Source organism: Bos javanicus, chromosome 16 (assembly GCF_032452875.1).
Source record: "Bos javanicus breed banteng chromosome 16, ARS-OSU_banteng_1.0, whole genome shotgun sequence".
Lineage (NCBI taxonomy): Eukaryota > Metazoa > Chordata > Mammalia > Artiodactyla > Bovidae > Bos > Bos javanicus.
The window spans coordinates 64,434,424-64,450,736 of record NC_083883.1 but is presented as its reverse complement, the minus strand read 5'-3'; the positions used below and the strand labels follow the sequence as shown (position 1 = coordinate 64,450,736).

The following is a 16,313-nucleotide window of genomic DNA, read 5'->3' as shown; positions in this document are numbered from 1 at the left end:
CTAGTCGTCACTGGCGCAGGCAGGCATCCCTTGAGACCATCATGCAGAGCTGGGGACTGGACCACCAGCCGCAGAAGAATGCTGGCTCTGCAGTTTGGCCTCCTCGCCACTTGCTAACCATGAGACCTTCAGCAAGTTATTTAACTTCTCTAAGCTTCATCTTCCTCTGCTGTGAAATGAAGAAACTCTCAGGACCTATGCTGTTGATTTGCTAGAAGCAGCAAATGCCATGAGGCGCACAAAGCATTTGGTGCTGTGTCTGGCCCAAAATGCGTGCCCAGTACAAATTGGCAGGGAAAAAGAAATGCAAAAAGGCAAAATGGTTGTCTGAGGAGGCCTTACAAATAGCTGTGAAAAGAAGAGAAGTGAAAAGCAAAGGAGAAAAGGAAAAATATACCCATTTGAATGCAGAGTTCCAAAGAAAAGCAAGGAGAGATAAGAAAGCCTTCCTCAGTGCATAGAAATAGAGGAAAATGACAGAATGGGAAAGACTAGAGATCTCTTCAAGAAAATTAGAGATACCAAGGGAACATTTCATGCAAAGATGGGCACAATAAAGGACAGAAATGGTATGGACCTAACAGAAGCAGAAGATAGTAAGAGGTGGCAAGAATACACAGAAGAACTATACAAAAAAGATCTTCACAACCCAGATAATCACGATGGTGTGATCACTCACCTAGAGCCAGAACATCCTGGAAGGCAAAGTCAAGTGGGCCTTAGGAAACATCACTATGAACAAAGCTAGTGGAGATGATGGAATTCCAGTTGAGCTATTCCAAATCCTAAAAGATGATGCTATAAAAGTGCTGCACTCAATATGTCAGCAAATTTGGAAAAAGCAGCAGTGGCCACAGGACTGGAAAAGGTCAGTTTTCATTCCAGTCCCAAAGAAAGGCAATGCCAAAGAATGCTCAAACTATGGTACAGTTGCCCTCATCTCACACACTAGCAAAGTAATGCTCAAAATTCTCCAAGCCAGGCTTCAACAATACATGAACTGTGAACTTCCAGATGTTCAAGCTGGTTTTAGAAAAGGCAGAGGAACCAGAGATCAAATTGCCAACATCTGTTGGATCATCGAAAAAGCAAGAGAGTTTCAGAAAAACATCTGTTTCTGCTTTATTGACTATGCCAAAGCCTTTGACTGTGTGGACCACAACAAACTGTGGAAAACTCTTAAAGAGATGGGAATACCAGACCACCTGACCTGCCTCTTGAGAAATCTGTATGCAGGTCAGGAAGCAACAGTTAGAACTGGACATGGAACAACAGACTGGTTCCAAATAGGGAAAGGAGTATGTCAAGGCTGTATATTGTCACCCTGCTTATTTAACTTCTATGCAGAGTACATCATGAGGAACGCTGGGCTGGAGGAAGCACGAGCTGGAATCAAGATTGCCAGGAGAAATATCAGTAACCTCAGATATGCAGATGACACCACCCTTATGGCAGAAAGCGAAGAACTAAAGAGCCTCTTAATGAAAAGGAAAGAGGAGAGTGAAAAAGTTAGCTTAAAACTCAATATTCAGAAAATCATGATCATGATCATTCAGAAAAATTTGGATCATGGCATCTGGTCCCATCACTTCATGGGAAATAGATGGGGAAACAGTGGAAACAGTGACAGACTTTATTTTGGGGGCTCCAAAATCACTGCAGATGGTGACTGCAGCCATGAAATTAAAAGATGCTTGCTCCTTGGAAGAAAAGCTATGACAAACCTAGACAGCATATTAAAAAGCAGAGACATTACTTTGCCAACAAAGATCCGTCTAGTCAAAGCTATGGTTTTTCCAGTAGTCATGTATAGATGTGAGAGTTGGATTATAAAGAAGGCTGAGCACCAAAGAATTGATGCTTTTGAACTGTGGTGTTGGAGAAGACTCTTGAGAGTCCCTTGGACTGCAAGGAGATCCAATCAGTCCATCTTAAAGGAAATCAGTCCCGAATATTCATTGGAAGGACTGATGCTGAAGCTGAAGCTCCAATACTTTGGCCACCTGATGGGAAGAACTGACTCATTGGAAAAGACCTTGATGCTGGGAAAGATTGAAGGCAAAAGGTGAAGGAGATGACAGAGTATGAGATGGTTGGATGGCATCACCGACTTGATGGACATGAGTCTGGGTAAACTCTGGGTGTTGGTGATGACAGGGAGGCCTGGTGTGCTGTAGTCCACAGGGTTGCAAAGAGTCAGACATGGCAGAGTGACTGAACTGAACTGAATTCACTGAGGTGTTATTTTAAAAATTCCTCCTCTAACTTCAAAAAAGTTTTTTTTTCTTTTTAACCTTCTGCTTAGCCTCTTCCTTTTTAAGTGTCCCAACTCCTCATTCCTTTCTGCTCTCCAGGTTCCAGCCTGGAGCTGATGCTCCTGTCCTTGAATGATGGGCACACCCCAAAACTAAAAGGTCTTAATCTTTTCCTGGTGCATCATAACCTTTTCCAGGAACTGAGATCTATGTCTTCACAGTGGTTTGCCTATTTCCTACCAGATTCCTACTCTTTTTTCCAAAGTAGCTGTTCTAAACTCTTTCTACTCTCATCGGTATTCCCACTTCAGCACACACTGCACTTGTAATTATTCAATTGATTATTTTGTTATTTGTTTACTTATTTATTTTTGGCTACCCTGGGTCTTGGTTGCTCTGAGCGGGGGCTACTCTTCATTGCAGTGCCCTGGCTTCTCATTGCAATGGCTTTTCTTGTTGGAGAACTTGGCCTCTAGAGTGTGGGCTTCAGTGGTTGCAGCGCACAGGCGTAGTTGCTCCAAGGCATGTGGAATTTTCCAGGACCAGGAATCGAACTCATGTTCCCTGCATTGGCGGGCAGACTCTCAACCACTGGACCACCAGGGAAGGCCCTGAATTAATTATTTTAAATGATTGCTTAGTCTCTGTTACACTAGACTAACTTGGAGTTCTGTGAGGTTGTGACCTTATCTGATTTGATTCTACCGTATCTCCAAAATCTAGTGCGTGGAGGAAGACCACCTGCAGGGCTTTCACCCCCAAATTAAGAAGAATATCAAGGCTGTTCAAATTGATGCATCTCAAATATGTCCCTCCCTGAACTGTTTGTCTTCTTCGACCCCTGCCCCTCTTTCTCTACTTTTGACTCTTAGGAAGTCAAGTTCTTCTACTTCTTGATCTTTCTCCTTCTCTAGAATTTGCCTTTACCAGATACTATGCTTTTCCCCTTTAACTGTTCTCTTCCCTTGCTCTTCTTTTCCTTCTGCCTGCAAACACATCGGGAAAGATCCTGCTTTGGAGCCATATGGACGGTAGGGAAACTTGGCTGTTCTTACCAACTGTGTGACTGGGAAGTTTATCTGACTTCCGTACGTTTTAATGTGGAAAATGGAGTGGGTCATTTGTGCTATCTATGGGTCAGCACTGCTGTGAAAGTACAATGAGCTGCTGTGTGTGAAATCTCTAGCCCAAAGCATGGTGTGGAGTAAATACATAAAACTCTCTGCCGCAGACCCTAGATAAATAAGTAAGAAACTTATCTTCAGTTCGTACCACTTTTCCAGCTAACATCAGATAGGACCTCCTTCTGTATCCTGCGCCCAAACTACAGACTTCCCTGCATCCACACACAGTTTTTCTTCTTTATCTCTATCCTAACATGGCCTTTCTCCTGCCTTCCTGGAGACAACATTTTATCAATTAAACACTTTCTTTTAAAAAAATTATTTATTTAGATTGCATCAGATCTTAGTTGCAGTGCATGGGATCTTCATTGCGATATGCAGGCGTCTCCTTAGTTGCGGCATGTGGAATCTTAGTTCCCTGACCAGGGGTTGAACCCATGTCTCCTGCACTGGAAGATAGATTCTTAAATACTGGGCCACCAGGGAAGTCCCCTCAATTAAACTCTTTCTTTTCGTTAGCTTCAATTCCTCCTGCTCAACAAGTATTTTCTGGCCAGATCAACATTTAATCATACCCAAGGCTATCTTGGAGAAGGAAATGGCAGCCCACTCCAGTATTCTTGCCTGGGAAATCCCATGGACAGAGGAGCCTGGAGGGCTCCAGTCTACGGGGGTCTCAAGAGTCAAACATGACTTAGCTACTAAACCACCACCGAGGCTATCTTACCAAAACCCCAACAGACAGACAGACAGACAGACACACACACCCCAGAGCTCTTTCCTGACTTCCGGTTTCTCTCCAGCTATGCCCTCTGATCTCTCTGCTCCCTTTCTTGGAAGAGGCATCTAAATTCATTGTTTCAACTTCCTCCCCTCTCACTCACCCCTGTACTTAACCACAGTATGACTAGGGCTCTCATCACACCACAGTCACCCTTCCTGCCAATGGTTGCTGAATCTTGCTGCTGAGTCTAACAACCACTGCTTCTCAGACCGTATCTAGCTTGATCTCTGGGCAGCACTGGACATGGTGGCTGCCTTCCCTCTGAAATGTTGACTCCCCAGGCCTTTGAAGGGCTGTGTCATCCTTCTGTTACCAAGTGCAAGTTTGCTCTGCACATCACGACAGGAAAATGAACCCGAGAGTCGGGGGTTGAGGCAAGGAAGAGACGTTAGCTGGAGAGCTGGCTGACAGAGAAGATGGCAGTCTAGCACTTCAAAATGACCATCTTATAATTGGGGGGGATTGATCTGGAAGCCAGGCTCTTTTACAGAGCAGAGATGGGGGAGGTGAGGAAGCAGAGCAAAAAGTCCATTAATCTTGCAAACATCTCCCAGAAATGCAAGCCTCAGGCAGGGGATGTGTTAATTTCTTCCTTCCTGCCATCCACAGGTGGAGGAGGTTCTGAACAAATGCATTTTAAACAATCAGGCAGAAGGGCAGGATTCTCCGAGGCAGACCATTCTGTAGGGTTATAATAATAAAAGCAACAAAAAGCAAGTCAAAGAAACAGTTCCAATGTGGGGTCAGAACTGGCTTCTTTGCAGCACTTCTCTCTCTGGCTCTTTCACAGGCCTCTTGATGTGTGTGTATCTTCTATGCTATGCTATGCTATGCTAAGTCGCTTCAGTCGTGTCCGACTCTGTGTGACCCCATAGACGGCAGCCCACCAGGCTCCCCCGTCCCTGGGATTCTCCAGGCAAAAATACTGGAGTGGGTTGCCATTTCCTTCTCCAGTGCATGAAAAGAGAAAAGTGAAACTGAAGTCGCTCAGTCGTGTCCGACTCTTCTCAACCCCATGGACTGCAACCTACCAGGCTCCTCCGTCCATGGGATTTTCCAGGCAAGAGTACTGGAGTGGGGTGCCATTGCCTTCTCCAGTGTATCTTCTAAGTAGGTTCAATAATTTTATCATTATTAGTAGTAAACATTAGTCTTAACTATTTCTGGTTACTCTAACGACGTTTCTTAACTGTAGGCCTCTGCTTGTGTGACTCGCCTTTCCTGCCAGTCTCTTCTCCCTCTTCCCCTCCTGCTTTCACTTAACTTCCTTCTAAGCTTCACATCTCAGCCTAGAAGCTTCTTCCTCCTGCAAGACTTCCCTCTTCTCCTCAGCTCTGGCACAGGCACCCTTCCTGGGTACTTTCACAACAACCTACGCTTTCCCTATCATATCACTTATCATCTATACCATAATTACCATAATTATGTTATCTTGGCTCAAATTGCTCTTTTACTGCAAGTTTTGTGAGTGCTTAACTGTGCTTATGTTTTCTGCCCAGGCTCCTAGCAGAATGCCTGGGTCGAATAACGGGTGCAAGAATAAATGAATGAATGGGTAGAGATGGCGTTACTGCTGTATTAGATTGGAAGTTCACCTATCTTATATTTTTTAACGCTGCGTGTTATTACTTGTGTGAACTCAGTCTAGCCACTTTCTCTAAGCATCCATTTCCTCATCAATAAAGTGGAGAGAAGTAAAGCAATGATCCTGAGAATACTTTGCAAGTATTATCTCCTTTAATCCACACAAAGACCCAGCAAAGCTGAGCTCTGATGCAAGGAGATAAGGTCTGTACCTTGGGTAGTATGAGGCCAGAAAGTTTCCCTGGGAGGGCGATTCTCACTGATACCATTGAGGAAGGCGGAGAGGTAATTTTCTTTATCTCTGCTCGCTCACAAGCACCTGTTCTTGCTTGATGAGAAGCAAAACAAAATCTAACAGGAGCCACAAACTTTTCAATTCGAAGAATTTATCCTCTTCTGGTTTAAAAACAATAGGCTCTTGAGAGAGTAGCGTGGACATATATACACTGCTGCTGCTAAGTCACTTCAGTCGTGTCCCCATAGACGGCAGCCCACCAGGCTCCCCCGTCCCTGGGATTCTCCAGTCAAGAACACTGGAGTGGGTTGCCGTTTCCTTCTACCAGATGTAAAATAGCCAGAAGGAACGGGCTGTCTAGCACTGGGAACTTGGTGCTCTGTGAGGGCCTAGAAGGGGGGGGGGGTGGGAAGGAGGTTCGGGAGGGAGGGGACTTAGTTATACATATAGCTGATTCTCTTCAGTGTATAGTAGCAACTAACACAACATTGTAAAACAATTAGACTCCAATTAAAAAGAAGAGAAAAAACCCAGGCCCTTCCTAGTCACTCTTCTGAGTCTCTTCACCTTTGCTCCTTTAGATCATTGCAGTGTTTTAGGGTCCCCCCAACTTTTTCCTTCCATACCCTGACCACAGTGGGAAGGCACAAGGACAGGGCCTCTGGCCTGCGTCCTCCCCACGCCATGGACAGGGTCCCTGGCTCTGGTCACATGTGGACTGATCTCTGCTCCGAGGTCGCTTTGCTGGAGCAGACCCCCACCGCCCACCCCTCGCCTCTCACAGGCACTGAGTGCCCTCAGAGGCTCCCACGGCAGCAGGTGGGTATGGAAACCTGTTGAACGCCTCTTTGAGACCTTTGAGGAGACAAGACATGGCAAAGAGAGCACCCACAAGGGATATCATGGACAGGAATTTTATGATTCGTTCTCTAACGTATCCCAAGACTTTGAATAGTACTTTGTACATAAGCAGTTTTTTTAAAAAGTTGTTGAGTCGAATGAATGATTTTTAGACTCTCTTTCTGCCTAATCATTGCCAGGCCACTGTTTCACACGTACATTGATCCTCAGTTTATCTCGCATTTCTATTCCCTCCTCTCAGGGTTTTGAACCCAAGGCAGGTATAAGGGTGCGTGGAGCCCTGAGCGGCCTCTTATATGGATCTAAACTGTGAGTTACTTTCCTCCTGCCTGGCACAGCAACAGTTTTATTTCCATCCTGCCTGATGCAAAACAACCTTATATCATGTTCTACTTTCTCCAGTCTCCTTGTCTTACTGTTAAGGTGACCGTGTGTCCTGGTTTTTGGCTATGGTGGTCATGGTGTATGCCCGTTCTTCCTGTGTAATTAACAGAAGTGGTCCCCTTCACTCTCAGAAATGTCCTGGCTAGGGTGATAAACGTCATGGCCAACCCTACCTTTGTTTAACACTTTAAGCTCAGGCCCCCAAACTTAGATTTCTTTGTGATTTAAGGTTTAGGTTTGAGAGTTTCATCGAAACCCTTTTCTCTCCCAAGTTCCTGGCTCTTAAAATGAAAAGTTTGGGTTTTTATAACTACGGTTCTAATGCGGGCAATAAGATGTCTATTTTGAAATAGACGTTTTAATTAGAAATAAAAATGTTTCAGGAAATTAAAACAAACATTTAAAATGTCACCCACGTGGGTGGTGCCGCCGGTCCATGGAATGAAGCTGGGCAGTGGCCAGTCCTGGTATGTGTTCGTGGACCTAGGCTGCTCAGGGGAGTCCACAGGTACCAGTGGGGGAAGCGGGTGTGAAATGAACTGGGAGATTTCAAGTGGTATGTGTGTATATATACACTACTATGTATAAAATTGGACTTCTCTGGTGGCTCAGGGATAAAGAATCTGCCTGCCAGTGCAGGAGAGTAGGAGATGTGGGTTTGATCCCTGAGTTAGAAAGATCCCCTGGAGAAGGCAGGGGCAACCCACTCCAGTAATCTTGAATCTGGGAAATCACATGGACAGAGGATCCTAGTGGCTACAGTCTGTGGGGTCATAGAGTTTGACACAAGTTAGTGACTAAACAACAACATGTATAAGATAGATGACTAATGAGAACAGACTGTAGACCACTGAAACTTGTACTCAGTGCTCTGTGGTGACCTAAATGGGAAGAAAATCCAAGGAAGAGGGGATATATGGATATGTGCGGCTGATTCATTTTGCTGAACAGCAGAAACGAACACAGCATTGTAAAGCCAACTATAATAAAGAAATTATAATACTATATACTATATATAATACTATATAATAAAAAATCCAATTGAAAAAACAACTAAAAACTGAAAAAAAAGAGTGAATAAAAACTTGTTGACATATTGTCCTTCTAGTAAATTTTAGAAAAGAAATGACACATTCTAGCCAGAATCATTTTTTACAAAATGCAGTCTCTCCTTTGTTTTCAGTTGAATCTGCCCTTTCTCTGGGGACAGTTGGTAGAAAGTGATAGGTCTTATTTGATTTAAGGAGTGTGTGTTAAGGGTTAGGATACTTTATAAAAACTCTTTTAAGATGAAAACATCAGCCGAATGCATAGGCTAATGTTTCTTTTTCCAAATCTGTGTGATAACCCTACCCATCTTATTCTGATCAGAAGCTCCATTTGGCAATATGCGTGACATTAATTAAGAAAAATGAAAGGATATGTTAATCATTAAATCATTTGGTAGAAAAGTTATAATTGATCTTAATTAAAACATATCATTTGATAGGCAAGCTTTTTAAAAATAAAGGATCCATGTAATTAATCATTAAGGTATGGGACCTCAAAAGTTTGTAAAAAGAGGCTGAGCATCCCTTCCATATAATAGGATGGTTTTACTGACTTCATGGCAGTGGGGTGTTTACTTTCAGACATTTTTCTGATATTAGTAGAGGATTTGCCCTGAGACGTTCACACACCCTGACCCACCCAATGTGTCTTGTGACAGATTGTTTTTTTTCAGGTTGGTTGACTTGGATTGGGTGAGAACGAATTCCATATATTACTTTGGCCTCATTAGAAACACAGGCTCACCAGTAGACCCAGGGGATAGCTAACTCTGTGTTACGGGACAGGCAGTGACCACTGAGGGCTGATCCTCTAATGAGGAGCACGGCCCACCTCTGAGGTGCCTGTGTGTTTAAGAGAAGAGAATCTTCAAGAGGCTGTGGAGGAGGATCAATGGGGGCTGGACAGTGGCCTAGCTAGGGCCACTCTTGCATTCTGACCACCTTTCTTTCTTTCTTCTGCAGTTCTTGAACTGAAGCCTCTCCCTATTTCTCTTCCTTTCCACACCCCTCCACATCCACAGATGGAGTGGCTGCCTTCCGCGCCTTCCTGAAGACGGAGTTCAGTGAAGAGAACCTGGAGTTCTGGTTGGCCTGTGAGGAGTTCAAGAAGACCAGGTCAACCGCCAAACTGGTCTCCAAGGCCCATAGAATCTTTGAGGAGTTTGTGGATGTGCAGGCTCCGCGGGAGGTGCGTTGGCGGTGGGGTCTTGTCAGACCTCCATCCATAGCCCTCTCTCTTTGAAGGGGTTTGAGCCAGGTTTGACGGGGACTTTCTTCTGAACTGAGCCTCACTGCTCTGATGGCTCTTGATGAAAAAAGGGATCACTTTTAAGGTGCGGAGCCCAGGGATTCTATAAAAAGGAGCTCTATTAGGAGTATTTTAGCTGTCTGTCAGTTCAATATGTGCCAGCAGGAACTGTGTTTCTATAGGGATTCTGCAAGATAGATGCCAATAAATCCATGTTAGTTTTCCTAAAGGAAGGCAGCATGGCTTGATGGAACGAGCATGTACTTTGGAATCTTGTTGCAACATTAGCTCCACCACTTACTTGCTGTGTGATCTTGGTCAACTTACCATGTTTCTCTGAATCACATTTTCCCCAGTGTAAAAGGGTATAATATCACCTCCCTTTCAAGACTACTGTGAGTATTAGGGGTCCAACACCTAGCCAATATTTGCCATTGCTTATTAATGAGTGATTACATTCACTTATATTATTTTATGGTATTTCATTTATTATAATTACTTATAATGGTAATATGAATTTCTATGTACTGCTATTCTGAGTTATAAAACAGGGTTTTACCTGGGAGGGTTTTATAGAAGAAAAATATTTGCTCTCTATGAATTTAGATGCGTTATGTATGTAGAACTCTTCAATTATGCTTTGACTTGGGACTCAGGAGGTCTTTGGCCAATGGCCAGGATACAGCAGGCTTCTTATAAATGTTGGTTGGATGAGAGATGTACATTCTTAACATAGTCTTTCTCCCCAGGGCGTTTGTTTCCTTAGTAGCTGAGAAAGGACAAACGGTCAAGTTTACTTTAGGGAACCCACATTAATGCTAGTCTCTGGTTTAACTCTTGGCCTGACATTGGGAAGACCTCTGGATTGAGGGTTGAGTAATTTGGGCTTTTTTACCTTGACTGTTACTAACTTTCCATAGTACATTAGACCAGCTTTTTTTCTTTTTTTAAGATTACGCACTAAATTTTAATAGCAACAGGGAATAAAAATGGGGGAGTGAGTGGGAAAGGAGAGTGTTCAGTCACTCAGTTGTGTGTGACTCTTTGTGACCCCATGGACTGTAGTTATCCCACCAGGCTCCTCTGCCAGTGGAATTTTCCAGGCAAGAATACTGGAGTGGGCTGCCATGTCCTACTCCATAGACCAGCTTTTTGATAACTCATTTCTTCAGTATCTTTATAAATTGGAATGAAGCATATCTGGTCTTTAGACCTTACAGGACTCTTCCTGGGATCCAAAGGGATGACTTTCATGAAAGCAGTTTGAAAAGTATGAATAAGCTTAATGTATTTAAGATGCTGTCATGAATAATTATTAAGTAGGACCAACTGCCAGGTGCCTTGGCCCTTGAGGGCCTGTGATGATGTTCTCTGCTTGTGTCTCCAGGTAAACATAGACTTCCAGACCCGAGAAGCCACGAGGAAGAACATGCAAGAGCCATCCCTGACTTGTTTTGACCAAGCCCAGGGCAAAGTACACAGTCTCATGGAGAAAGACTCTTACCCCCGGTTCCTGAGGTCCAAAATGTACTTAGATTTGCTGTCCCAAAGCCAGAGGCGGCTCAGTTAGAACTCAGATGGGGACTCTTGGAGATCACTGGCTTCCCCTTCCCCTTGCTGCCAAGACCATATTCTAATGTGACATGTCATAGGTGTTCAAAAGCAGTGGCGATTAGGTTGGAAGGCCAGGAGTGAGGAACGGATGAAGAGCCATCCCAAAGTCTGATCAGCCACCGGAGCTCGGACTCTGTCCTGCCCCCTTTACCCGTGTTTGTGTCTTGGTTAGTGGTAGTACTTTGTCACCCTTCTCTGGGTTGGCAACTTGCTCTTCATAAGGCCTTGGGTCATCTCCACCAAGAAGGGAGATTTGCTGTGCTGGGCTAATCTGTAAATAATGCAAAGGCAATTTCCACCACTTCCACACGCTCCTCATTTAGGATTCCTGACTCTTTGAACTTGTCCTAGACCCCTGTGAAGAAGGGCTGGAAGACTCAGGATCACATTTGTGATTTGCTGTCATAATGTAATGGCCAGTCCTGGGTGCTGAGACCTCAGTGTTATCTGGGGTTTTCCGCACTGTCACTGACAGGTGGCCTCTGAGGAAAGGGACAAACTCCATGAAGTTGGCTATTTCTTCCATTTCCATAGGACCAGTATGAAAGGCCGTGATCACTGCCCATCCCAACCTAGGAAATTCACAAGACTCCTATACACTTGCAAATCCAGGAAGGATCTTGGGAGACGTCCTTCATCACTTCTGATATAGAGCTGCTATTGAGAAATAGACAGCTTGCCAAGTCTTCCTCAGTTCTACCAAGAAGTTTTCCAGAAGTTGAATGAGCAGGGAATGTAGCACCAGTAGACTTTTGGGCAGCGGGGCACCATATAACCTCTCTGTTGCTTAATGTACACTCTGTCCTCACCTCCCTGTGGCATCACACATCACTGACCCCGTAGAATGATGGACGGCTTGGTAAAGGGAGGTGAATTCCCCTAGCATGGACAGCTCTCGTGTGCCTAATACTTTCCCTGTCTCTCCCTCTTCCCCCCTCCATGCAGGTCATGTAATTCTGATGGGGGAGAATGGGAACTTAGGCTGTCACTCTCTTTCCAGCTTGCTTCCTGGGAGTATGCTTTCTTAGAAAGGTCCCGCTCATGAGGGCCATCTTGGCTGATCAGCCGCTTCCTTCTTGATGTTTTGGGATTGAAAATGGAAGCGAAAGTGAAGCTGAGAAGATGACTGTGAACATCTGGTTTATGGAGAACCTTCCTTCAAGGTGACTTCATGGTACCCTGGCGCTGCTCTTGGAAGTACATCAGGAAACTCTTCCTTGGATGGTGAGTGAGATGCAGGAAACCTTTTTCTGGCTGCCCAGGAAGAAGCTGACTTTGGCCCAAGACTGTGGTGCCAGGGAGATGGAGCCTCAGCAGAGAGACCAGAAAGTGGAAGAGGAGCCTGGGAGGTGCTGGTCTCCTGGTAGACTGAATCAGAGAGAACGGGCTGGAGGTCACTCGGGGTGATTGACAGCCGATGGATTTGGATTCAGTGCAGAGTTCCAAAGCTTTCAGCTGGACTAAATGAAGCCACACAGGTGTGGGTTCTGCAGCACAGGTGACTGAGGCCTTGGTGGAAGCTGTCTCGTCCTGGGGGAAGGATGGGCCTCTTTAAATGTGAAGGTATTCCACGTTTGCATTCTCGTCCAGCAGCTTCATGAATCTCTTCCTTCCTCGGCTACAGCTACAACAGGCCAAGAAGGCTCTTGAGTCCCACTGGCTGTTAGGGTCCGCTGCCCTGCTGTGTATCTATGAGCATTTGTGAATGAGAGTTGATGTGTCTGTATAAACCATCAAGGAGAGAGAGAACACAGGACTCCTGAAGAGACCTGTGGAATTTCATGTTCAAGAACTTTGCAGCCTTATGTGGGTGTTCCTAGTTAGATCGGGTAGTATTCCCCCGTCCTCATTGGTGAAAAACCATCCTTAGCTTACGCTGCCAGAATTAATTTAATGATCAAATTCTCAAACAGGGTATTTCCAACGTTGTTTACATACAAAACGTGCATCTGCTGCCAACTCTACTGTCGAACATGAAGGGCATGTAAATTGGAACAGCACTGAGTTACAGAAACATGAAACGTTCTAAGAGGGGCCTTTTTACCACTTCCACTGTCCCCAGGAGAAAAGTCTGAACAAGACTGTTGTACCGGGGAGCCTAGGGTTCTTCCCAAACTATTGGTGGAAGGAAGGCAGCAGATGGTGGTGTCATGGAGCCTGGTGACTTCCTCCCACGATGGGGAGGTGTGAAGGACCCAGCTTGGGTATCCCGAAATTTGCCACTAAGTGAAGGGTGGGTGGGTTTGTGTTTGTATGTAGAGGAACGTGATAGCTATGTTTATGGTACTCCCATGGAGAGAGAGAGAGTGTGTGTGTGTGTGTGTGTGTGTGTGAGAGAGAGAGAGAGAGAGAGAGAGACACAATTAAGAGCACTAGACTAGTACACCACAGAGATGATCTTCCCATGGGTGGAGCTTTCCTCACACCCTTTATGTTCTGCTTCCCACAAGTGGCACAGGGCTCTCTGCTCTGATGCTTCTTTCAGGCACTTTGGTCATGCCAACCCAGATTCTGGTCTGTGACGAAACAAAGAGAAATGTTTACAACATCTAGAGCAATATCCGAGCATACCTCATCCCTGACCTTCCCCATCACCCTGTCCCGCCCGCTCCCCTGCCCTCTTCACAAGCCCTCCTCTGCCTCCTTAGGGGGGCATCCCCAGGGGCCGCTTCTCCCATTTGCCGTTTTCCTTGGCGCCTTGTGCCGGGCTTGTGCTGTGGCCTGCCTTCCGGGCGCAAGCCGTGCAGTGGGCCGGGCAGAGCTGTGACGTTTAGGGCTGCTCTCCTCCCTGAGTGGCCTTTCAGCCCCACATGAGTCGTAACCGATTTGGGGGCTGGTGTGAGATTTCCTGTCGCCCTCGCTAAACCAAATACAACATCATCAATGACAACCCTTCAGAGCTCTGGGCACCTCTGGGGTGAGGAAGGATCCCTGAGCAGCATCTATTATGAAACCTGAGGATGTGCAGGGGTTACCCAGAAAGCCTGTTACAATTGCTAATTCCCAGCTTCCACACCCAGAGATGCTGATCTGATAGATCTGGGGTGGAACTCAAAAATCTGCATTTTTAATAAGTTCCCAGGTACGTAGTGGCTTGTGAACCATACTTTGAAAAAAGATGGTCTAAGACAGTGGTCTAAGACAGAAGCTCTCCCCCTTGGCTGTTCAGTGGAACCACCCGGGAAGTTGAAAAAACTCAAATGTCCAGATCCCACCCCAGACAGCTTGGGGTTGGAACTCAAACATCAGTAGTTTTTAAAGCTCCAAAGGTGAATTCAATGTGCAGATGAGGTTGGGAAGCTGGACCCGAGGAATGGGGAGGGAGGGGTGGTGGTCTCCAGCTGGTCTCACAGGGCTAGAGCACACCCAGCCACAAACAAGCACAATAACCAGGAACCTGCCAGCCCTGAATCTGACTCCTAGGGTGGCTGTCTCTGTGCCCTCTCTGACTTGCTCTTTTGAGATAAAAATATTTCTGTCCCAGCTGCATGCATGGGGTATGCCAATGGTGGGGGCTGAAGGGGTCCTTGGGGTTTTCTATGGCTCCCGGCTCTTGTTCACAGGGCTTCCTCCAAGCTTGCCTCATGGGCTGCTTCTCTGTTTTTTGTTTGTGTTCATGCACTCATGTGCTTGCTCATTTCATGTTAGGCTGTGCCTCTGTGCCCAAGGCCATGAAACATGGGAGCTGGTCTTAGGTAGTGGGTGAGGAGTGCATAGCAGTAATAATAGTGGTAGCATGACAGCTTCAGATTTCTCAGTGGAGGGTGTCACACCCTCAGAACTGCAAGCTCTTTGAGGCTTTCTCTGCCAAGGCCGCCGTGGGGTTTGGGTTGTTGCTCTGCACCCTCACCATTCCCTTGTTGGTCTCAAGCCGGGTGGGCAGCTGGGAAGCTCCTAGTTGATTTTACTCTCTGGTGCTCTCTGCAGAACTTGCTGCTCTGGATTAACCAAAGCTGTGAATGGCTCTCTGCCCAACCTGCAGGCCCAGCCGCTGGGTGCAGGCCCTGGGCACGTGTCCCCGGCACGGCCGGGTGTCCAGGTGTGAGGGCAAGGCGTGAACTCACTGTGGTTGAGCAGCGGGGCTGCGGGTGGGATGAAGACAAGCCGCTCCTGTGGCATCTGCTTCTCCATAAACCGGAAAGGAGAGGTGGTGAGTGGTGAGTTCAGAGGCAGGATGTCTCCCATCATCGAGAGCACCCAGACCTCTCCTGACCCCTGTCTGTGCCCACTTCCCAGCCAGGCAGAGGAATTAGTGATTTTCCATCTGAGGCTCTCTTGCAATCTGCCAAGCATTAGCCCTCTTTAAATCTGCATCCTCCGTTTTGAAAGCAAAAGAGGTGGCGAAGTCACCCCCTGGCACGGGGAGCCTGTGCCACTTGGCATGAGACTGAGAAGGAAGAAGCCAAGCGCGGAGATGTCTTCCTGTCCCTGCGACCTCGCCGAATCATGCGATGCCGTGGTCCAAGTCGGCAGGATGAGGCCACTGGCCGTCCCAGCTGTGGGGGCCGGGTCCTGTCGATACACTGGTCCCCTTCCTGCTTCTTCCTCCCTTCTGCCCCTTGGCTCCCTCCCCTCTTCCAAAGACAGAACCGGTGGCTGTGCTTGTGTGCCCTCCAGGCGAGGCAGCATTAGCTGCCGAGTCACGGGGCGCAGGCACATCTGTAGCAGCTCATCCTCATTGAATTGTTTCATTACTGTGCAAAGTGGAATAATGTCATTCACCTCTACTATAAACAAGGCTGTGAGAACATAATAAACCAAACCTGAACACGCTGCCCTTCACTCTCTGCCCACATTTCTGGCCGGCTGACTCTTTTGTGAGGCAACGCTCCCCGTAACACATGGACGCCCCAGGAGGGGGCACGCGGCCTCTCCCTGGCAGAGGCTGGCACCATGCCAGCCATGAGGAAAAGCAGTGGTGTGGGTGAAAACGGGATGGGAAGGACTTGGGATGAGTGGGGGTGGGTGGAGAGCGACTTCAGGCTGCAAGAGTGGCTTTGAAACTGTAAAGTGCTGTGCAAACACGAGGTGGTATTTTTATTAGTGCCACCTACTGCTTGAGAACGCAGGGAGAGAAAAGAGTGAGGCATGGCTTGTATATTTGTTCAGCTGGAGCTATCTGAGAATGGAGTGGGTTGATCTTTCTTATGCCTGTATCTCACTTTATACAATCG

General features: G+C 46.4%; 1 protein-coding gene across 4 annotated transcripts in view; it reads left to right on the top strand.

Annotated features, from left to right (window-relative positions):
• Positions 1-15,912, top strand: part of RGS8 (regulator of G protein signaling 8) — a 96,879-nt gene extending 80,967 nt beyond the window's left edge. For all 4 annotated transcript variants that reach the window (XM_061383410.1, XM_061383412.1, XM_061383413.1 and 1 more), the window contains 2 exons: positions 9,299-9,465; positions 10,913-15,912. In XM_061383410.1, the coding sequence (XP_061239394.1) occupies positions 9,299-9,465; positions 10,913-11,095 (350 nt within the window). In that variant the 3' untranslated portion in view covers positions 11,096-15,912. The remainder of the gene's footprint in view (positions 1-9,298; positions 9,466-10,912) is intronic.
• The last annotated feature ends 401 nt before the right edge of the window (positions 15,913-16,313 follow it).